The following is a 24538-nucleotide window of genomic DNA, read 5'->3' on the forward strand; positions in this document are numbered from 1 at the left end:
CAAGAACGAAATTGAAGCAGGGACAGGTATTCTGGAAAGAGTATAGGGACACTGCCTGGTTGTGCAGAGACGGGGTCAGGAAGGCCAAGGTGCAGCTGGAGCTGAACTTGGCAAGAGATGCAAAGAATAACAAGAAGGGCTTCTACAAGTATGCCAACCAGAAAAGGAAGGTCAAACAAAGTATACCCCTCATGATGAAAAAGACTGGAAAACTGGTAACAACAGATGAGGAGAAGGCCAAGGTACTCAACAACCTTTTTGCCTCAGTCTTCACTGGCAAGCTCTATTCCCATACCTCAGGTGGATGAATTGCAAGACAGGGTGTGGCAGGATGCAAACCCCCCTTTCTCCCCCTCCCTCCTTCAGTATGGAAGGAGTAGGCACATCTCCACTTGAGGCTAACACCTTCTTTTGTTTGGCCCCAGAGCACCCTGGCCAGGGCCGTTAGGAGAAGGGAGTGCCGAAGTGCCAGTGAGCCACTGGGTGCCTGTGGCCAGTGTGGGGAATGTTTGGAGGCTTCAGGGGCACCCCCACAGCCAGGGTGGGGGTGCAGAGAAGCTTCTGGAATGCCTACAGTCAGATCTGATCAGCCTATAAAAAATGGGATTCTCATCGAGACTCCACCCATTGTCGCAGGTCTCTCGGAGCACGAGCGAGATGCTGCCGCCGAGAGCCCCACTCCACGGGGTGGAGACTCCGCTTGCCTTGCTGCCACTGGTGTGAGTAAAATTTCTCCTCGCAGGATTGCGAGTGTATTTATACTTTCCACGCACATATGCACGTGTAACTTTCCGTGCTCAATATGAGCACGTGTAAAATTAATCCTTGCATAATCGTGGGTGTATTTTCCTCCCGTGCTTCCACGTAGGCGCATGTAACTTTCCGTGCACATTTGCACGCGTACTTTCCGTGCTTAATACAAGCACGTGTACTTTCCATGCACATTTGCACATGTAACTTTCTGTGCTTAATACGAGCACGCGTATAAATTATTTCCTCGCACAATCACGAGTGTATTTTCCTCCCGTGCTTCCACATAAGCACGTGTAATATTCCGTGCACATTTGCACGTATATTAACCCTCGCAGGATTGCGAGTGTATTATAAATTTACCCTCGCAGAATCGTGAGTGTACACTTTCCGTACTCACTACGAGTACGTGTATCTCTAAATAATCCCACACCGTGTACAGGCAAGTGTGTACTCCTCCCGGACTCAGAGACATCTCCGGCATTGTTTTGGTGAAGCCACGTGCATGCACTCTGTGGACCACCTGTTGTATTAGTTGCTGCCCCTTAATAATTTTCCTCAACTGATATCTGAACCTGTATTCAAGTCACTTTTGGAGTGCTAAAACCCTGTTTCTCACCAGTTTAATAAAAGTTGTTTTGGATCCTGTTGTCCCTTAAACTAACCTCGGGGTTCCTCCGTGACACAGGCACGAGGAGAGTAAAGTCCCTCCCACTGTGATGTTCATGACCACTTGAGGAACCTGAACATACATCAGCCTATGGGACCTGATAAGATGCAACCCAGAGTCCTGATAGAATTGGCTGATATAGTTGCCAAGCCACTCTCCATGATATTTGAGAAGACATGGCAGTCAGGTGGAGTCCCTGGAGACTGGAAAAAGGGAAAAATTACACCCATTTTTAAAACGCGTAGAAAGGAGGACCCCAGGAACTACGGACCTGTCAGCCTCACCTCTGTGCCTGGGAAGATCATGGAACAGATCCTCCTAGAAGCTGTGCTAAGGCACATGGAGGACAAGGAGATAATTCGAGACAGCCAGCAGGGCTTCACCAAGGGCAAGTACTGCCTGACCAACCTAGTGGCCTTCTATGATGGAGTGACTACATCAATGGACAAATGAAAGGCTACAGATGTCACATATCTGGACTTCTGTAAAGCCTTTTACATGGCTCCCCACAACATCCTTCTCTCTAAATTGGAGAGAGATGGATTTGATGGGTGCACTTCTCAGGGGATGAGGAACTGACTAGATGGTCACACCCAGAGAGTAGTGGTCAATGGCACAATGTCTAGATGGACACCAGTAACAAGTGGTGTCCCTCGGGTGTCCATGCTTGGACCAGTACTGTTTAATATTTTCATCAGTGACATAGACAGTGGGATTGAGTACACCCTCAGCAAGTTTGCAGATGACACGAAGCAGAGTGATGCAGTTGACATGCCTGAGGGACAGGATGCCATTCAGAGAGACCTGAACAAGCTTGAGAAGTGGGCCCATGCGAACATCATGAGATTCAACAAGGCCAAGTGCAAGGTCCTGCGCCTGGGACAGGGCAACCCCTGGAATCAGTACAGGCTGGGCTATGAAGGAATTGAGAGCAGCCTTGTGCAGAAACATTGGGGGTACTGGTGGATGAAAGATTTTACATGAGCCAGCAATGTGTACTTGCAGCCCAGAAGGACAATTGTATCTTGGGCTGCATCAAAACAAGTGTGTCCAGCAGGTTGAGGGAAGTGGTTCTGCCCCTGATCTGGTGAGACCCCACCTAGAGTTCTGCATCCAGGTCTGGAGCCTTCTGTACAAGAAAGACATGGACCTGTTGAAGAGGGTCCAGAGGAAGGCCACCAAGATGATCAGAGGGCTGGAGCACCTCTCCTATGAGGAAAGGCTGAGAGAGTCGGGGGTGTTCAGCCTGGAGAAGAGAAGGCTCTGGGGAGACCTTATTGCAGCCTTTCAGTACTTAAAAGGAGACTATAAAAAAGATGGGGACAGACTTTTTAGCAGGGCCTGTTGCGACAGGACAAGGGGTAATGGTTTTACAGTAAAGGAGGAGAGATTCAGGCTAGACACGAGGAAGAAATTTTTTACGATGAGGGTAGTAAAGCACTGGAACAGGTTGCCCAGAGAGGTGGTGGATGCTCCATCCCTGGAAACATTCAAAGCCATTCTGGATGGGACTCTGAGCAACCTGACCTAGTTGAAGATGTCCCTGCTCATTGCAGGGGGGCTGGACTAGATGAGCTTTGAAGGCCCCTTCCAACCCAAACTATTCTATGATTCTATAAAGCATTGTGACAATACCAGATTCAAAGCACTGGTAAGGGTGAATTTAATTTCTGAAGAAGAGATGATCTAATGGCTTCCTTCTACTTAAAGGTAATCCCGCTTCCCATCCGTCTTCCTTTTCTTCTTCCAACTCCACCTCATTTCCTTGTTCCTTCTGCTCTCAGGTGCACTCTTCCTCCACTGCACTGGCTTTGGTATTTCTCAGACCCTTCAACAAACTAGCCTTCTGCCAGGTGCTCGGTTATTTCTGTAGTTTTTCTTGAATTAATTTACTGAGATTTATTAAGTTGAATCAGGACACCATTAACCTAGTACTGTCAAGATGTCCTGGTTTTGTTAAAAACAAGTTTATCTTTTAGTGAATTTGCCTGTCAGCTAAAGCTTCATATTAACTGCATTTTCCTGGAGAACCAGACACATGTTTTGGTAAACCTAGCAATGGAATGCAAACTTATTGATAAGCATGGATGGACATCTCGCGAGAGGGGCAATGAGAAATAGGTGACCAAGAAACTGACCAATGGAGTATAACATTCCATTCACGTGAATACTTCATATAAAAGTGGGAGATCACGAGGATCTCGTCCCTTTTTCCCTCTTTTCCTCATGGCTGACATTAGGAGAGGACCTTGCTAGTCGTCCCTGTGAACTGAGGCCTAGTGAGAGACTGAATCCAGCTCCGGTTGGCTGCAGAGTCTAATCCAGGACTTTGGGTGCCAGCTCTGCAGTTGCTGAGACTTTCAAGATTGGTTTTGTATATTTTGTATTATTTTCTCTATTCTTAATAGTAGCATTAGTAAAACATATTTAATTTTTTCAACTCCCTTCTCTCTGTCCTTCTTTTCTTCCTGATCGCCTGTCCTTAGTAGGAAGGGGGAGAGGGAGGGGCAAAAGGTGGAAGTGTGTGGGGGGGAGGCGGTTAACAATACATCTGCCAGGGTTTTATTGTCACTCCGCAATCTAAACCCTCGACACAAGACCACCTCTAAACTATGTCCCTAAGAACCTCATATACGCGACTTTTAAATATCTCCACTTCCCTGGGCAGCCTGTTCCAATGCACGATAACCCTTTCTGTGAAGAAAGGTTTCCTAATATCCAATCTAAACCTTCCCTAGCACAACTTGAGGCCATTTCCTCTCATCCTGTCACTTGGTACTGGGCGGAAGAGAATGACACCCACCTGCTTTGTTGCCCTTCTTCAGACACACTCCAGCACCTCAATGTATTTCTTGTAGCGAGTGGCCCAAAACTGAACACAATATTTGAGGTGTGGCATCACCAGTGCCAAGTACAGGGAGACTATCACTTCCCTAGGCCTGCTGGCCACACTATTCCTGACACATGCCAGGATGCTATTGGCTTTTTTGGCCACACTGATGGCTCATATCCAGCTATCTGTTGACCAACACCCTCACATCCTTTTCTGCTAGGCAGCTTTCCAGCCACTTTTCCCCAAGCCTGTAGCATTCCATGGAGTTGTTGTGACCCAAGTGCAGGACCCAGCACTTGGCCTTGTTGAACCTCATACAACTGGCCTTAGCCCATCAATCCAGCTGGTCCAGATGCCCCTGTAGAGCCTTCCTACCCTCAAGCAGATCAACACTCCCACCCAACTTGGTGTTATCTGCAAACGTACTCAGGGTGCACTCAATCCCCTCATCCAGATTGTTGATAAAATATTAAACAGAAATGGCCCCAGTACTGAGCTCTGGGGAACACCACTTGTGACCAGCCACCAAGTGGATTTGACTCCATTTGCCACAACTCTTTAGGCCTGGCCATCCAGCAAGTTCTTTACACAGCTAATAGTATGCCCATCCAATCCATGAGCATTCCGTTTCTCCAGGAGAATGCTGTGGGAAAGAAACATCAAGAAACTCCTGAAATCCCATATCATGCACACTATTTTTTCTCCTACTACTCTGTGGCAGGATGCAAACCCCCATCTCTCCCCCTCCCTCCTTCAGTATGGAAGGAGTAGGCACACCTCCCTCTCTCTCTGCTGTTTGAGGCTAACACCTTCTTTTGTTTGGCCCCAGAGCACCCTGGCCAGGGCCGTTAGGAGAAGGGAGTGCCGAGGCACCAGTGAGCCACTGGGCGCCTGTGGCCAGTGTGGGGGATGTTTGGAGGCTTCAGGGGCACCCCACAGCCAGGGTGGGGGTGCAGAGAAGCTTCTGGAATGCCTACAGTCAGATCTGATCAGCCTATAAAAAATGGGATTCTCGTCGAGACCCCGCCCATTGTCGCAGGTCTCTTGGAGCACGAGCGAGATGCTGCTGCCGAGAGCCCCCCCCGGGATGGAGACTCCGCTTGCCTTGCCGCCACGTGTGTGAGTAAAACTTCTTCTCGCAAGATTGCGAGTGTATTTATACTTTCCGTGCTCAATACGAGCACGTGTATAAATTATTTCCTCGTACAATCGCGAGTGTATTTTCCTCCCGTGCTTCCACATAAGCACGTGTAATATTCCGTGCACATTTGCACGTGTATTAACTCTCTCAGGATTGCGAGTGTATTATAAATTTACCCTCGCAAAATTGTGAGCGTACACTTTCCGTACTCACTACGAGTACGTGTATCTCTTTAAAATAATCCCACACTGTGTACTGGCAAGTGTGTACTCCTCCCGGACTCAGAGACGTCTCCGGCATTGTTTTGGTGAAGCCACGTGCATGCACTCTGTGGACCGCCTGTTGTATTAGTTGCTGCCCCTTAATAATTTTCCTCAACTGATATCCAAACCTGTATTCAAGTCACTTTTGGAGCGCTAAAACCCTGTTTCTCACCGGTTTAATAAACTAACCTTGGGGTGCCTCCGTGACATACTCTAACAGCAAATATAATGTAAATGGCAAGCTAGTAATCACTTTCAGAACAGCACAACATTTCAGAAGAGAGCAATTTAAATTTGTAACAGGCAGTATTTCCTGTTTGGGTTGGTTTTGTTCCTGTTTTCATGGAGAAATGAGGGGGAAAGCATACACACATTAAATATTATGAAGAAATAAAATCCATGTGTGATAAAGCAGCATAAGAAAATACAACTGAAATAACACATGCAATTTATCTATTAATTCAACTTTTCAGCAACTGCTCCAATATTGCAAATAGTTTTGATGCAGGGAAACAACTTTACAACCCATAAAGTCATAAAACTTTACAAATTGCAAGGTTATAAAGCAGGTATGTTTACTCGATGTCGGGCACCATTCATGCACACCTTCTAACAATAAGAGGTGTGTTTAAATACAGAAAAGTGTTACATATTCATAATAACCCCAAGAATGCCTATACATATTCATAACCTTTCCCTGCTTCTTATTAAAATGAGTCCCAGGTAATCATTTCCATAGTCTCCTCCTTGACCCCTCCCTGTTGCACCTGTGCAGTCTTGAGAAGAGGTCTTTGGATGAAGGCTCCTTCAGCTTTGTCACAGTGAACTTTTTACCTTTGGCTCATTATGTTGAATTGGCTGGAACCCAAGCTGCCAAGTCAATTGAAACCAGACTGGTGCCCCTCCTTTTGCTGTAAATCTTCGTTATCTTGTCTCCTCAAGGTTATAGCTAGGTGCTGTAAAACTTCTTATCTTGGCATTCGATGGGATTCTGTTTTTTCTTAAAATAATTGTTTACATAAAGCTCTAAACTAGGCACTTACTGTGTGGCTAACCCTTGAAGTGTTAGTTTGTTAGTAGGCACTCATTATGTGGTTGGTTAACCCTTAAAATGTTAGTTCCCTCTATCAATTTGGAATTTTTTAAAGTCCTCCCACATATGGCTTTCTGCTGAACTATACTACTCTCAAGTGACAAAATAGTACAATTTAAAATTCTGACATCTGATGATTATAAACAAATATCACACTACCAAAGGCTGAAGAATTTGGTCTCTGATGCCACAGTGCTATATGAAGAAAAATTATAAACTTTCAGAAACTTCTAAAACCGATCTACAGATTTTCTCCCTCAATAGATTACTTTTCTTTTTTTTAATTTTTCTTAAAAGAGATATAAAGCACACTGTTATTTAAGGTCATTAAAAAAAAACAAACAAACAAACAAAAACAAAACATGCCCTAATATAAATTAGTTTTTCTTTAAGCATGGGGTTCCACTAGAAAACCCACAGAGGTTCACTCTAACATAACAATCTATGATTCTAAGTTATTGAATAATCTTTATAATACCCTCTCCGCTAAAGTAGCTGAAAACAAGCCATGATGCAATGCTGTTATGTGAAAAGTTGTGCTACTAGTCATTTTAGATGACCCATAGAAGTTGTCTGCAAGTCATCACAAACAAATGCTAATTGGTTATTTAAACAACATTTTTAAAAGGAAAAGAAACATCTAGTTTTCTCAAACCAATATAATAGCATTTTTTCCAAAAGAAGGTCATATAATTATTTGACTCTGTTAAACTTGAGGTCAGCAGTGACAAGGTTGAGTGCCTGTGGACCAGAATCAGGGGGAAGTCCAACAAGGCTGACATCCTCGTGGGTGTCTGTTATAGACCACCCGACCAGGATGATGAAGGAGATGAATTATTCTACAAGCAGCTGGCAGATGTCTCAAAATCGACAGTCCTTGTTCTTATGGGTGACTTTAACCTGCTGGATATCTGCTGGGAGCTCAATACTACACAGAAGAGGCAGTATAGGAATTTCCTAGAGTGTATAGAGGACAATTTCCTTCATCAGCTTTTAAATGAGCCTACCAGAGATAAGGACACGCTAGACCTACTGTTTACAAACAGAGAAGGGCTGGTGGGAGATGTAGTGGTTGGAGGCCGCCTGGGGCATAGCGACCATGAAATAATAGAATTTTCAATACTCAGAGATGGAGGGAGAACCACTAATAAAACCTCTACGCTGGACATCCGGAGGGCAGATTTTTGCCTATTCAGAAGTCTAGTTCAGAGCATACCCTGGGAAACAATGCCTAAAAACAAGGGGGCCCAGGAGGGTTGGACATGCTTCAAGCAGGAGGTTTTGAGTGCACAGGAACAGGCTATACCAGTGTGCTGAAAGGCTAGCTGGCGGGGAAGACAACCAGCTTGGCTAAACAGGGAGATTCTGAATGAAATCAGAAATAAAGAGAGAGTTTACTGACTGTGGAAAAAAGGGCTGGCTACTTATGAAGAATTTATGGAAATAGCTAGATCATGCAGAAAAAAAATCAGGGAAACAAAAGTGCAATTTGAAGCTAATTTGGCCATTTCTGTTAGGGATAATAAAAAGTCCTTCTTTAAATATGTTAATAACAAAAGCAGGGGCAAGGAAAACCTCCATTCTCTATTGAACTTTGAGGGAAATATAGTTAACAAAGATGAGGAGAAAGCTGAGGTACTTAATACCTACTTTGCCTCAGTTTTTACCAGTAAGACAGGTGGCCCTCAGGACAACTGGCCTCTGGAAGTGGTTGACAGAGATAGGAAGCCAAATAGTCCCCTTGTATTCCAGGAGGAAATAGCTGGTGACTTACTGAGCCATCTGGATCCTCACAAGTCTATGAGACCAGATGAGATCCATCCTAGGGTGATGAGGGAGCTAGCGGAAGAGCTGGCCAAGCCACTCTCCATCATCTTCCAACAGTCCTGGCTCACTGGGGAGGTCCCATATGATTGGAAATTGGCCAATGTTACCCCAGTCCACAAAAAGGGCTGCAGAGCTGACCCTGGCAACTACAGGCCTGTCAGCCTGACCTCGGTGCCTGGCAGGGTTATGGAGCAGATCATCCTAAATGCAATCACACAGCACCTTCAGGATGGACAAGGGATCAGACCCAGCCAGCATGGGTTTAGGAGGGGCAGGTCCTTTCTGACCAACTTGATCTCCTTTTATGATCAGGTGACTCACCTGGTGGATGAGGGGAAAGCCGTGGATGTGGTCTATCTGGACTTCAGCAAGGCCTTTGACACTCTCTCCCATAATATACTCTTGCAAAAGCTGGTAGCCCATGGCTTGGACAAGTGTACTGTCTGCTGGGTTAAGAACTGGCTGGAGGGCTGGGCCCAGAGAGTGCTGGTGAATGGGGCTGCATCTAGCTGGCAGCCAGCCACTAGTGCTGTTCCCCAGAGGTCAGTGTTGAGTCCAGTCCTGTTTAATGTCTTTATTGATGATTTAGATAAGGGGATTGAGACCATCATCAGCAAATTTGCTGATGACACCAAGTTGGGGGGGAGTGTCGACCTGCTGGAAGGCAGGAGGGCTCTGCAGAGGGATCTGGATAGACTGGAATCATGGGCTGATTCCAATGGGATGAAGTTCAATAAGGCCAAGTGCCAGGTCCTGCACTTTGGTCACAACAACCCCCTGCAGCACTACAGGCTGGGCGCAGAGTGGCTGGAGAGCAGTCAGACAGAAAGGGACCTGGGGGTACTAATTGACAGGAAGCTCAACATGAGCCAACAGTGTGCCCAGGTGGCCAAGAAGGACAATGGTATCCTGTCCTGTATCAAAAATAGCATGGTCAGCAGGACAAGGGAAGTGATCCTTCCCCTGTACTCTGCATTGGTGAGGCCACACCTGGAGTATTGTGTTCAGTTCTGGGCCCCTCAGTTCAGGAAAGACATTGAAGTGCTGGAGCGGGTCCAGAGAAGAGCAACACGACTGGTGAAGGGACCTGAGCACAAGACCTATGGGGAGAGGCTGAGGGAGCTGGGGTTGTTTAGTCTAGAGAAGAGGAGGCTTAGAGGTGACCTCATCACTCTCTATAACTACCTGAAGGGAAGTTATAGCTAGGTGGGGATTGGTCTCTTCTCCCAGGCAGTTAGCAATAGGACAAGGGGGCATGGGCTTAAACTCTGCCAGGGGAAATTTAGGCTGGATATTAGAAAGAAAGTCTTTACAGAGAGAGTGGTCAGGCATTGGAATGGCCTGCCCAGGGAGGTGGTGGACTCACCGTCCCTGGAGGTTTTTAAACTGAGATTGGACATGGCACTTAGTGCCATGATCTGGTAAATGGACTGAAGTTGGACCAAGAGTTGGACTTGATGATCTCTGAGGTCTTTTCCAACCCTGTCGATTCTGTGATTCTGTGATTTTTCTACAAATGCATTTTGAAAAGTACTACGACAGAAGTATAAAACAAAGAAAAATTTTCAGTATCGCTTCAGAAAGCAGAGGTACTCAATTTACTTTCAGAAACAATAAAAAAGGTTGCTGAATAACTGGAAGTGTTTTATAACACCTTTTCAGGAGCAACTAATTTGCGGGGAAAAGTCCCATCAGAGATCCAGACCCGAGCGGACGGAGGAAGAAATGCAGCCGACTCAATATGAGTGATAAAGCATACTTCAACTTTATTGCCCGAGATAGCGTGCATTTATACCAAATACCATAATTATGCATACTTGTCTCTATCTAATAGGCTAAGCACATTTACTTACTCCACCTACTTAGGTTTAGCTAGCTATGCGCATCCCACATTCTTCTGACTCTTATCTCTTCAAAAATATCCTGACCCTGCCTTAGTTAGTACTTTTCCGTTCCCCCCTTTCCCACGGCCTAATAGACAAGCTAACTAAGGCCTACTTATGTCAACTAAAATGGGCTCTGCTCGTACAGTTGCTTGGTGGACTCATGTCCGTGCTCCTTGAGCCAATCCCCGACATCTCCCCCCTTTTCCTTTTTTATGAGCAGAGCCTGTCCAAGTGTCTGCTCTAAAATCTTCTTAATACATGATATAGCACAACTCAAGCATATTAATGCAACTACTACTATGATTAAGAGAGCCAGAGCACTCTGCAAAAGCCCTTTTACCCATCCTCCTAGTCCAAACCAGTTCATGAGGCCCTCTAAGCCAAAGAGGCCCACATCCTCTCTGATCTTCTGTGAATGGTCCGTAAGTTGTTTAATCTCCTCGTGGATGGATCTCGACTTATTCTGTAAATCCATACAGCACATTCCGTCAAATTCCTCACATCCATGGCCATGGGCTAATAACAAAAGTCTCCTGTGACTGTATTCTGCAGTGTAGCATGTCTTACAGAATCTACATCTAACAAAAGTCCACTTAAAGCCTTAGAAGTTCTGTTTATTTGCTTAACTAGCCAGCATCCTAACTTTTCTAAAGTATTTAAAGCTTTAGTTTTGCCAACACTAGATACAAGAGATCCTAAAACCCTTACCCTGATCCTCAATAATCTACATTATCATCACATTTTGACTCATATACACGCAAAAAAGTGTTTTTCTCGTCTTGCTCTTCTGTGATCTATTATCATAGATACATTGGGCGTTAAGAGAGTTAATAGTCCCAAAATACACAGTCCTCCAACAGCATTAGAAGGAATTCCTGGCCAGGCTCTGTCTCCACAGACCAAGAACACACCATGCAGGAGGTTTTGGGGTCGCTCTCCCACATTATCAATGACATCCCTTGCATTCTTCTGTGAAGCATTACACCGTCGAGTTTCATTTCTGTAGTCACCAAGGGTAGCATTAACATTTTGTAGTTTTGTCCATTCATGTTCTTGTATACTGTTCTGACACTTTTCACAAACCGGCTGAATACAAGCATCCATGGGCATAGATGCCAGCAATTCCAGTTCCTGTGGTTCGACGTCTGCTTCCAGGTGGCAAAGTGCTGTGTTAGTATTATTACAGTTCGTTGCAATGCCTCTGCATCAACCACTATTTGAAACAGTCGTGTGATGCTGCTGTAGTCATCAAGGAAGACACCAACCAAGCATGTGTGGAACGTTTTTTCCAGAGACATCGTAGTTAGGCATATAGATGGTCAGTCATGTTGGCTAAAGTACTCCACATGTTAGTCTTTGTCTGTGCAGGCATCCAAAACACAGCAGCTGCAACAATCATTGTCAGGAAGATAACACAGGTTTCACGTTTCGTGCTGGCAACCATTGCAGCTCTTGATCTGTAAAAACATAAGCATAACCTCTCCCCCAGGTTATCAATTGGTGTGGCCTTTTCCATTGAACGTTAACTAGTGATTTGACCATAACTAATGCAGGTTCTTTCTGATTTAGCATGGTTTTGGGTCATAGTTACAAAGTGTTTCATCACAGGGCAAATTTAGGCTGTACCACTTAGATACAAGTGATTCATCACATACAATCCTTTTGACAATTCCCCTTTTTGTTTAAAAAACAAAACAAAACAAAACAAACAAAACAAAACAAAAACACAGTTCAGAATCAGATACGTGCGTTGGATCTTGACTACGTACTCAAAATCGCAAATCAAATTCAGAGGCTCCTTAAATTTCGCAAATGGTACATATATGACAAAAGGATCATGGCCTTAAATTCATTCCCTGCATTTTCTTGATCAGAGTGACAATTGGTATATTAGTCTGTTAGCATTCTCATCATACTGTCCCACAATAGCCACAGGTTGTTTCATAGACAAATCTGTAAGTCCAATCAAATGCAGTCATCCTGTAAAGTTGTCATAAATTCATTCCTCAAAGTTTCTAACTCCATTTTGGCTGTCATATTTACTGGATATTGTTTTCCCTTTCCGGATCGAAGTCCTGTTTCAGATTTCTCAGTGTAGTATTTGCTTTATCAAAAACATTGGCTGTTAATACTAGTGGAAATACAGCATTCAAAAGTTCCTTGAAGATTTCTCACTTGCACAAGCAGATCTGCACCATCCAAGCACCTTCTTGTAGGATATGCAACTAAACAGAATTCTCAGAAAACGTTATTTGAGCTTACAATTTACTTAACAAATCCTGACCCAAGAGAGGTATAGGACTTTTAGGCAAATACAAGAATTCACGTATTAAAACTTTGTTCCATATCTGGCATTCCGTTTGTCTCAAAAAACGGCCTTTCTTTCGTTGTCTCCCATGCCCTCAAAAACTAGCATGGTGAATTTACTAAGAAGTCTCGTACAATTAATTACCATAGGATAAGTCCATCAACAAATTTTTGGTTTAATTGTCCAGTTTAATTAAAACTATGGGTCTGCTCAGGATGCCTTTAAACTTCACCCTTGGACGGCTCCATTCTATTACATCGCTGCAGTGGGAGGAGAGAGAACCCCCCCTTTCACTGCTTTAAAAGCGGGCAGCCAGGTTTTTCCAGTTGTTTTTTCTTTCTGTGCAGTGTAGATATAACCAGGGTCACGCAGCTGGCACACTGGCTGGTACGAAGTAGGAGGCTCTGGGAAACTTCTCAGTTACAATGAGCTGCACACAGGCCTGGGATATTTTGCTCTTTTGTTTTCACATTTAATTCCAGCCATAATACACTTTATATGCAATTTCAAGTAGCTCAGCAATAGTCACATTCCTTAGCTTCATTTACCTTTTACAATTTAGAGTATAAACCAGTATAATAAACATAAATCCATTATTCTATTTTCCTAGATCCAAATCAGTTCACATTCCAGCAACCTTTAAATACAACTTCATAACTTCATACAATACCCCAAGTTCACATCTATCATAGTATTTTAACAATTTAAATGCTTTTCTAACAATATAAGCGATTACTTTAATGTGTAAGGATGCATCCTAAGGGGGAGCAAGGTGGAATTTTAGCAGTGGAACCGGTTCCCATTTTGTAATTATCTCCCCAAACAAGATTCTTTTGGTACCGAATATGAATATACAAACTAAAATACTGAGCTCAGATACGAAAACCATATACCAAGTTCAAATAAGCAGATGGATCACACTTACACCAATTTAAGACAATATCTCAATTTTTTGCATTGCACCTTGAACCGCTTACTGCTCAGCCAGGTGGAGATACCTCTGGGTCTCCCTGACAAAATGGGTCAGTGCGCGCTGGAGGCCCATTTGGCATCCGCCCCCCCCCGCAGCAAGCTGGACTGGGCAAGGCCTTTTTTTATAGTGTCTCATCTGGTGTGCTACAACTGTTATTCTAAAACCATGATTCTTCACTTGATGTGCATACAAAAAGGCCAAATTTAGTGCACCGAGATGAGAGACAGCCTGTCACAGAGTTGCGCAAGTCTGGATATTGGAATAAAGCTAGTACGCTAGAAAAAAAAAAAAATATAACAGCTACTACACATAAAATCTTAACATCACGTTCACGCAGTAAGGAACTAAATTACTCATGATCTTTTGTACTATCACAAAACGCACCTTTTGAGTCAACCTATTTTCATGAATCTCTGTGAACCTACTGTACCATATAACAAAGACCTACCAAAATTGCAACATGCTTAAACAGATACCCACAAAGAAAACAGGCTAATAAGGAAAACATTGTGCAGACTTCAGCAAGTTTACTGTGACCTGCGTGTTATCAGTTAACTCTCTCTCAGCTGTCTGAAATGATTTAATGATCTCTTGTAGGGATTTATTTTGTCTTACTCTTCTCACCCTAAAAACAACATTAATTGCAATAAGGTGTTATACTTCAAGATTCTATTCCCCGGACACTTTTCCCAATCATTTAACTTATACAGCAGCCACCATTAATTATAATATTTTACAAGATCTTCTTTCCTCATATTTCCAAGTGCTTCCCTATGTTTTGAAACACCTCCCAATACCGATTTTTTATGAACACGACTGAAAACAGTAATTTCTGACCCCACGGAAAAGCACAGGGCTGCTTGCAGCGTGAGTGGGAAAAGTGGAGACAAAGTTTTACGGTGCACTTATACCACAAAGAAACAATTCTAACAACAACCAGTAAAACAATTAACTCACATTCCTGACAAGCTGCTTGACTTTCAGAGAGGCAATAAACAGCAGCACATAATATGCACTGTAAAACTCGCAAATAACATGTTGATAGCAAACTTTAGCATTTTCTACTGCCAATTCCAAAACCAGTGCTTCCTTAACTTCTAAGTTTTATACCCTGAGTCCCCAGAAGCACCCCCTTTCCCGTCACGATTATCATGACCACATTGCCGACTGTCAGATTCACTTGCTGTTAACTGATCTAATCTGTCACACAGTTCTGTTGTCCAGTTCTATTTTCAGTGACTTCTTCTGTTCTCTCGTGGAAGTTAGAGGGTTAAAATGCAGGAAAAGCAGATTGGTAAAATTGGTAAAAGGAACTGATAGTACACTTGTTTACGACTTTAGCATTCTCAGCTTTCACAGGTTCTTTGAGTAAGTTGTCTGACACCAATCCTCTGGACTTGCTGTTCTCACCAGGGTTAGATGATGGTACAGGAGGCTAACCGTTTGGCATTGTTCCTCCCCCTGCCCCGGACTGCTGAACCATCGGGGATGCTGAAAGCACAGCAGGGGATGGAATAGGGAGGGTATCGCAGACACAAACCGGGTGAACTTCACCGCAACTTTCAGGATACTTATCAGGCTGCAATGCTGCAAAAATTCCGGCAGCAGCAGACCGTTCAAGCTTCCATGTAGTTACTAATGATTTAGCTTCTGTATGTCCATTGCTGACTTTATCCCATAATTTCTGCTCTATACTGTCCCAAAGTTCAAGTTTTGAGTCACTAATGCTCGTAACAGTCTTTTCAGGTTTTAATTGCTTCACTGTAGTATTTATCAGTTTCCAGATGGTTACAAGGCCGAGAATATATCTTTCGCGGTGACTAATTGCCTTCCACAACACAGTTCCCATCTTTTTCCAAGTCTCTATTTGAAAAACTTCTGACAGGTCAGCAGGATACCTATTGCCTCTGCACCAAGTTAATAGTCTTTTAAGGTTCTTCGCTGATAACGCAGATATGCCCGTTTCCATCAGCGGAGCGGAAGGCTCCATTTTGCCGAGTTTCTGTGAAGCTACCGCGGCTAAATTCTTTTCCACTTTATGACGCTTAATATTATTAATTACTTCCCTCCACGGTTTCATCAGTTTCTTAGCTGTTTTATCCTCGTCTATGACCATATCCCACAACACATCCCCCAATTTCCTCCACTCTCCTTCATCAAACAATAAATCAGGATCCTGAAAACACCCCTTAGTTTTCCCCGTTGCTACTAGACCAGCTAGCTGTTTAACGCAACTATGATCAACCCCCCGCTTTCCTAAAAAGCTTTGTAATAAATCTAGGGCTACTTCTAAATCCATTTCTCTGTTATTCATCATTTTAACCCGTTTCTCCGTTATTCATCACTTTTAATCCGTTTCTCTGTTATCTATCACTTTTAATCCGTTTCTCTATTATCTATCACTTTTAATCCGTTTCTCTGTTATCTATCACTTTTAATCCGTTTCTCTATTATCTATCACTTTTAATCCGTTTCTCTGTTATCTATCTCTTCGTTATTCATCATTTTTAATCTATTTCTCCGTTATTCATCATTTTTAATCTATTTCTCCGTTATTCATAATTTTTAATCTATTTCTCCGTTATTCATCATTTTTAATCTATTTCTCCGTTATTCATCACTATAGTACGGTACCTCTTGCTAAATTAAGAGACCTCTTGCAGCCCTTGTTTCCTGTAGCCCAGCACTGGCGAACTTCAGTCGGTTCAGGCTTCGGAGTCGACACACCGCAGCACAGTGTTCGGTCGCTCTTGCCCGCCGGTCGCTGCTCTCCCGGCACCTTTTGCTTCTATCCGCCGCTTCGGATCCCCGGTTCGGGCGCCAATTGCTGAGAAAAGTCCCATCAGAGATCCAGACCCGAGCGGACGGAGGAAGAAATGCAGCCGACTCAATATGAGTGATAAAGCATACTTCAACTTTATTGCCCGAGATAGCGTGCATTTATACCAAATACCATAATTATGCATACTTGTCTCTATCTAATAGGCTAAGCACATTTACTTACTCCACCTACTTAGGTTTAGCTAGCTATGCGCATCCCACATTCTTCTGACTCTTATCTCTTCAAAAATATCCTGACCCTGCCTTAGTTAGTACTTTTCCGTTCCCCCCTTTCCCACGGCCTAATAGACAAGCTAACTAAGGCCTACTTATGTCAACTAAAATGGGCTCTGCTCGTACAGTTGCTTGGTGGACTCATGTCCGTGCTCCTTGAGCCAATCCCCGACACTAATTTATAAAAAATAGTACACTAAGCATTCATTTTTTTCTGAATGGGTAATGTTTGTCTGCCCCTGTCATGTAGTGATAAGGATAATGGCCAAAACATTGTGGCAAAACCAGTTCATCCAGCCACAGGAGATGATACATTCAATATAGGGTGAACTGCGATTTACATATCAATGACAAGCTAAGGAGCCACAGACCAGGCTGGCTGGACCATACAGGAGGTCGGGGATGCGCTAGAAGGCACATAGCTCCATCTTCTGATACACCCAGCATGGCACAAAGGGGAAAAGCTGAGACCCCTTCAACATGGCCTGAGACTTGTCGAGACTTGTTGATCTTTCGCAATCACCCCTTCCCCCCAGACTTTCCTCTCCTTCACAATAACACCTCCACAAAAGACCAGAAGTTATGCAAGCAGGCAACCCAGAGGGCTATAAAGGCTCACCTTGTGCAAGCACTGGGGGTGCCCACCCACCATCCTGAGGACCACCAGTCTCACCACATGAACTGAACAAGACACTGGAGGATGCCACACATTGCTGGACCCGAGACTATGAACTCCATCACGCATAAAGCGGAGTCATAAGGATGGTGAAATCTTTCTATTCTTTCTTCCCCATACTTCTACCTTTTTGCTTTCCTTTTTATATGTAACATAGTAACATAAGATTTACAGCCCCACATATGCTGCAAACTTTTAATGTTTACCAGTCAAACCTACAATAACGTAAATCCTTCTGCCACCAAATCATATACCATTTGGGGCAAGCTGCAAAAGAAAAGCATTTTGGTTGCGGACATTAAGTACTGTGTGTACTGTTTTCCAACCAAAGGGGACTGAGGAACCTGAGTCAGTTCTCCCCCAACTCATACCTGAGGGCGGGACATGACAGCCCCATATGTAACAAAACAAACAAACAAACAAACAATCAAAACCCAACCAAAAGATAAACAAACAAACAAACAATATTGATACATTTGATAACTTTTACCATACTGTCCTGGTTTTGTTAAAAACAAGTTTCTCTTTTAGTGAATTTCCCTGTCAGCTAAAGCCTTCTTATTAACTGCATTTTCTGAAAAGTTAGATACATTTTTTGGTAGACATAGCAATGGTATGCAAGGTCATTGATAATGATGCATCTCGCAACATGTGGGAGTCTAGTTGGAGGCCAGTATCTAGTGGAGTGCCTCAGGGGTCAGTACTGGGGCCAATATTATTCAATATATTCATTAACGATTTAGACGAGGGAATTGAGTGTACTATCAGCAAGTTTGCTGATGACACTAAGCTGGGAGGAGTGGCTGACACGCCAGAAGGCTGTGCTGCCATCCAGTGGGACCTGGACAGGCTGGAGAGTTGGGCGGGGAATAACCTGATGGGGAAAGTGTAAAGTCCTGCATCTGGGCAGGAACAACCCCAGGTTCCAGTATAGGCTGGGGAATGACCTATTAGAAAGCAGTGTAGGGGAAAGAGACCTGGGGGTCCTGGTGGACAACAGGATGACCATGAGCCAGCACTGTGCCCTTGTGTCCAGGAAGGCCAATGGCATCCTGGGGTGTATTAGAAGGGGGGTGGTTAGTAGATCGAGAGAGGTTCTCCTTCCCCTCTACTCCGCCCTGGTGAGACCCCATCTGGAATATCGTGTCCAGTTCTGGGCCCCTCAGTTCAAGAAGGACAGGGAACTGCTGGAGAGAGTCCAGTGTAGGGCAACAAAGATGATTAAGGGAGTGGAGCATCTCCCCTATGAGGAAAGGCTGAGGGAGCTGGGTCTCTTTAGTTTGGAGAAGAGGAGACTAAGGGGGGACCTTATTAATGTCTATAAGTATATAAAAGGTGAGTGCCATGAGGATGGAGCCAGGCTCTTCTCGGTGGCAAACAATGATAGGACAAGGGGTAATGGGATCACGCTGGAACACAAGAGGTTCCACTTAAATTTGAGAAGAAACTTCTTCTCAGTGAGGGTGACGGAGCACTGGAACAGGCTGCCCAGGGGGGTTGTGGAGTCTCCTTCCCTGGAGACATTCAAAACCCACCTGGACACCTTCCTGTGTGATCTCATCTAGATCTCCTGCTCTGGCAGGGGGATTGGACTAGATGATCTTCTGAGGTCCCTTCCAATCCCAAACATTCTGTGATACTGTGATCCTACCTTTCTTCTCTTCCTACCATATTCCTTATGGATAAGTTTCCATCCTCTGAAAAAACAAACAAGTTTGACAGATGTGTCTTTAGATGGACTAAGTCCCCACTTTGTTATTTTCACCAATAACAGCAATTTCCTGGTGCACTGCAATGGTATGTTTCTACTAATTATTAAAAGGGATTCTAAAAGCACCTACCCAAAGAAGAAAAACAGTAGGTGCAGCCGTTTCTGAAAACCTCTGCTTCTACAACTCTGTGATAGCAATATTTACATATATAAAGAACAACATAAACCTCACTGATCATCTGCAAGCAGTATCTTGTCATCATATAGAAAGAAATGTAAAAAGATGCAGTGATCAGAAAGAATCTGCTTTCAAATTCTAAACCTGCCTGTGTAATACTTTCTCAGCCAGAAATGGATGCAAAAAAATAGTTACTGGATCTAGAAAGCAGTATTAAAAGGCATTGACTTGAAGGCCTTGAAGGTAGGATATTCCTTTAAAGAGAAAGAAAATAATGCTGGGAAAATTGAGAAAAAATATGCAAGAAGACAAAGTTAAACACAAGGAAAATACAACTGCCTATCGACTAGAAAAACTTTAAAAGATAAATAAAGTCTTTCTCTACATATAGGGAAACAAACAATTACAGTTTTGAAGAGGAATATCCAATAAAATAATCTCATCATCAGAATACTCCCCCAGCTAGAAGACAAAAAAGGTTCCTCAAACCCAGTTCAGACAGTTAAGCAGAGCACATATTGCATTTTTTTTTCTCCTCCCAGGTATTTAAATAGAGAAATGAACTATGAGACTGGCAAGCTGCTGTCTTCAGTTTCTAAAAATTAAGTCTGAAGTCACTAAGAGTTCTAATAAACGGTATTGCTATATTCTATAGAATGTATTATTTTATTCATGTGAGACTTAAGTTCTGTCAAGGAAGACCTAATTTTTCAACCAGATGTCCTTTTCTTTGTGTACATATCATTTGTACATGTTTTGAAGAAATGTACATTTTTTAAGCATTCTACATTTTCAGATACAGCAGCTGTATTCATCATCTTGAGCTAGCTCTTGTCAAGCTAACAAAGCATTAATAAAACAATGCATGAAGTCTATCTACATATGTATGCTGTAAGTGCACTGTAGAAAGGGGGAAAAAAAAAAAAGAAAAACAATTACTTAAAACCCCAAACAAGCATCCTACTGAGACTGGAAAAGAGACAACACAAAAAGATTGACAACAAAGGCAGTAGCCAAAAATCTAATTAACCTACAATCACAAGTCTATACATCTCTGAAGCAATTTGCAGCTACCTATAAAACAGAAGTAAAAGGGAAGAGCAGTAGAAAAAACATAAACATTTACTCAAAAAGATACCAAATAGAAGAAGGATACAAGATAAAAGATTTCCAATTAAAAGGTAAATTGTTATTTTACTTAGGACTTAGAAGGTTTTAATATACAGACTAAAGAGAGAAGCAAATACTGCAATAATGTGGTCTAATATCCTTTAAACACTGAATTCCTAGAAGACATTTTAAAGCATGTATTTAAAATTATATGCAATCACACTATACTATTAAGATGTTGCATATTTAATTATCCTTGCTGCTATAAGGGTAAAAGAATCTCAACTGATATAGCCTTCTCTACCTTACATCCATGTCTTCCATGAGTATCATGTCATAATTGTTTAGTTTGTAACATGTATTTACATATACAAAACATTTCAGAAACTCACTGAAACACTCTGAAAACAAAATATCCATGAGACTTGAATTTTTATTATTTGCAGAAAAGGGGAGGAGGGGAACCACTCTACATTTAATTCTGCTTATCTGAAAATATATCGCAGTATTCTTACTATTGGGTTTGATGCTTGCAGGAGTCAAGTGTGAACTTCCAACACTTAAAATGCCAAGCCTTTAAAATATTTATTAACTTAGGACTAGTTTGTAACAACTAGCAATAACTGCTAATGACTCCAGCTGCAGATTAGATAAATAAAAATGTGATGGTTGTAACAAGAGTACAGAAGAGAATTTTTTCTGCCTTCTAGATACAAAGTTAAAGATTTTCGAAATACTAGCCAAAAAGCTGAAATCCCAAATAAGGATTCAGTGGCATCCTCTCTGTTGAAATAATCACATATTTTAATCTGGTCATTAACTGATTCTGCATCATGTCTCCATTTGGGAGCTCAGACCTCTATCTGAGCACCTGAGGAATTTTGGTTTTTTTAAACAGGCATAAACCTAATGAACAAGGGCTGTAAACAAGTGTTTATTAGTTTTCAAAAATGAGGTAGAACAATATTTACTCCTTTAGATATAAGTTTTTACTTTATCATAAATTAACTATTCTTAAGTTATTTCAGAATTGATAGTTTTATTTAAATAAATAAAAAGATGTGCTATTTCAAAAGTGCAAATTATGGAGTAGAAATTAATTCCAGGTCATACATTTCCTCTACAAATATTTTTCCTGCTCTGGCAGGGGGATTGGACTAGATGATCTTTTGAGGTCTCTTCCAGTCCCTAACATTCTGCGATTCTGTGATTTTTCTTCATCTTGGAACTGTTTCTACTTGCAACATTCTTCTGGCTTATAAAAGGTTTATAATTGAGACAGAGATAAAAATCCCTATTACAAAGAGCAGCAATTATTAACTGTAATGAAAATAAACTGGTTTGTGTATAATTTATGGAAAGCAACAGATGGCCAAGTAGGGGATGCTGAAACAATGAACACAAGAGGTTTTGTTGCTCACTTTGCTTCTCCACCCCAAAGAACATAATCAACAAAAACTGCAAGCATTTCTCAAGTAATATTGGAACTGCACAGAGGAATTTGTCCTGGAAAAAGAGATATATGAAATAATAATAAACCACAGAAGCATATTTTGAAATATTAATTCAAGGTCTTGAAGTTCTAACTTGTCTTTTGCACAATTTTATATTAATGAAAACTCTCCATATTCACTATGCTCCTTGATACTATTTTGGTTGTCAATGTCACTCAAATCCCTTCCCCTTTTCCTCTAATAAGAGGTAAAATAATTTAAAATTACAGGAATCCAACATTCCCAACAGCTAACAAGCAGACTCCAAGTACAGGTGGAACAGTAAATTAAAGTGAGAGATGAAACACTGATTCAGTAGCTGTCCTGGTTGCAGCTAGGATAGAGTTAATTTTCTTCCTAGTGCCTGGTATAATGCTGTGTTTTGGATTTAATATGAGAATAATGTTGATAACACACTGATGTTTTAGTTGTTGCAGAGCAGTGCTTGCGATAAGTCAAGGACTTTTCAGTTTCTCACAGTACCCTGCCAGCAAGGAGGCTGGGGGTGCACAAGAAGCTGGGAGGGAACATAGACAGGACAGCTGACCCAAACTGGCCGAAGAGATATTTCATACCATATGACATCATGCTGAAAAAAAACTGGGGGGAGTTGGCTAGGGGGCAGTGCCCACTGCTCAGGGACTGGCTGGGCATTGGTCAGCAGGTGGTGAGCAATTGCATTGCACATCACTTGTTTTGTATATTATTTTATCATTATTATTATTATTATTTTCTTTTTTTTTTCCCATCCTTTTCTGTTCTATTAAACTGTCTTTATCCCAATCCACGAGTTTTACCTTTTTTCCAATTCTTTCCCCCATCCAACTGGGGGCGTGTGGCGTTTAGCTGCCTAACAGATTAAACCACAACAGTCCTTTAATTGAAAGTATGAATAACATTTACTTCAGAAATGCCTAGCAATACTCTGCAATTCTAAGCAAATGAAGCAATGGATTCTATGACAAACGATATCAGTATTTTCTTAAAAGAAATTGATTCTGCGAAGGTAGAGAGGAGCAGCTGGAGATTATAACTAAAGATGTCACAGAGGAAGGAAAATGTAACACTAAGGTGGAGACATCTGGACCATGTGGTAGCCTCACCTCCCGGATCTGCCTGCGGGACCGCTGCAGCACCTCCTCGTACCCCTTTTGTCGCAGCTCACTCAGGCTCTCATAATACTCTTTGGGGTCGTCAGTCTCAGTGAAGAGCACCTGTGAAAGAATCTTCCAGCCACAGGTATCCAAGCTATGGAGCAAGTAAACTTTTAGTTTGTAGCAGAGAGCGTCCATCTCCTGCTCGGATAGCTCCGGACCTCTGAACAACACTGCCCACACGCCCGAGGGCTCCTCAGGGAAAGCAGGCAGGTAGGGTTCCAGGTCCAAGTTCACCGAACACAGCTGATAGTGCACAGCCCGCAAGTCTTGGAAGGAGAAGAGGCCTGCCCAAGTGCACTCCTCCCCCACGGGCTCCATGTCGGGAGCAGCCAACTCGGCTGCCTGCAGTGGTGAGGGTGGCAGCAACAGGGAGACGGCCTCCTCCTTCCCCAGCTCCAGTGCTTCTATCTCTTCAGTGACACATTCTGCCTCTGGGCCCCGCAGCGGACTCTGGGACAGGCTACTCTTGGTGCGCAGTGGGCTCTTCGGCAGCGCCTCGGCCGCTGCGCCCTGCTTGGAGTCCCACAGCCCTACCTCGGTGTGAAAATTCAAGAAGCCACGTGCCAGACTGGAGCCCGTACCCCAGGCCAGGTCCCTGTTCACCATGGGGATGCTGGCCTTGGGGGAGGTTCTGGCCTTGGGGTCGCAGTGGTAGAGCTCGCGGGAGCCACTGCGCTGGTGCTGCGCTGTGCAGTTGCGGCAGGTTATGGCGAACTTGCCCTCGATCTTTTTCCAGGCCATGGTGAAGACGAATTTGTGCTTCTCCCGCTCCTGGAAGGACTGAGGCCTCACGGCCACCCAGTCAGCCTCCAGCGTTTCCTCCAGGGTGAAGGCGGACATGGCGCTGCACGGATTCCCATGCACACACCCCACTCCCCTGCTCCTGTCCCGTCCCGTCCCGTCAGCCACCCCACCTGTCCCATCGTGCGCCAGCCAGCACCAGCTCCACCTCACTGCTCACCATCAACCATCTTAGCAACGGGGAGACAGGGAAGGCGCTGAGGGGGGAGCATGCGCTGGATCCTGACCGAGGCAGCAGGGGTGGGGACGGAGGACAGAGAGGAATCACTTTCTCTCTGCTTGGTGCCCACTGCGCGCCCGTTGCTGGGGAATCCCGCCACTGCTGCCTCTGATCATCAACCTGCCGCCGTGACAGATAATACCCGGTGCCACTACACAGGTACTTCACGTGCGTCACGCGAGTCAGAATCTGCTAACGAGCGGCGACAGCACTGCAGCAGCTCAGCGCCAGTGGTCCCTCAACCCCGCGGGATGTCTTCCCCATTGGCTGTTGTTCTAGCTTCCCTGACAGAGGTAAGTGGGCAGAGCCTCGCCCCTTCTCCACTGGCCACGCTCGCAATCTCCCACCCTCCCTTCTTGCTGTCCCATGGTGGGCGGGGTGAAGGGTGATGCTC

General features: G+C 43.6%; 1 protein-coding gene across 1 annotated transcript in view; it reads right to left on the reverse strand.

Annotated features, from left to right (window-relative positions):
- LOC135577013 (junction-mediating and -regulatory protein-like) overlaps positions 1-24063 on the reverse strand; it is a 95922-nt gene extending 71859 nt beyond the window's left edge. The window contains 2 exon segments of the mRNA XM_065044452.1: positions 23070-23626; positions 23684-24063. Coding sequence (XP_064900524.1) covers positions 23070-23626; positions 23684-23963 — 837 coding nt within the window. The 5' untranslated portion in view covers positions 23964-24063.
- Positions 24064-24538: the final 475 nt, after the last annotated feature.

The sequence above is a fragment of the Columba livia genome, chromosome W (assembly GCF_036013475.1).
Source record: "Columba livia isolate bColLiv1 breed racing homer chromosome W, bColLiv1.pat.W.v2, whole genome shotgun sequence".
Taxonomy (NCBI): domain Eukaryota; kingdom Metazoa; phylum Chordata; class Aves; order Columbiformes; family Columbidae; genus Columba; species Columba livia.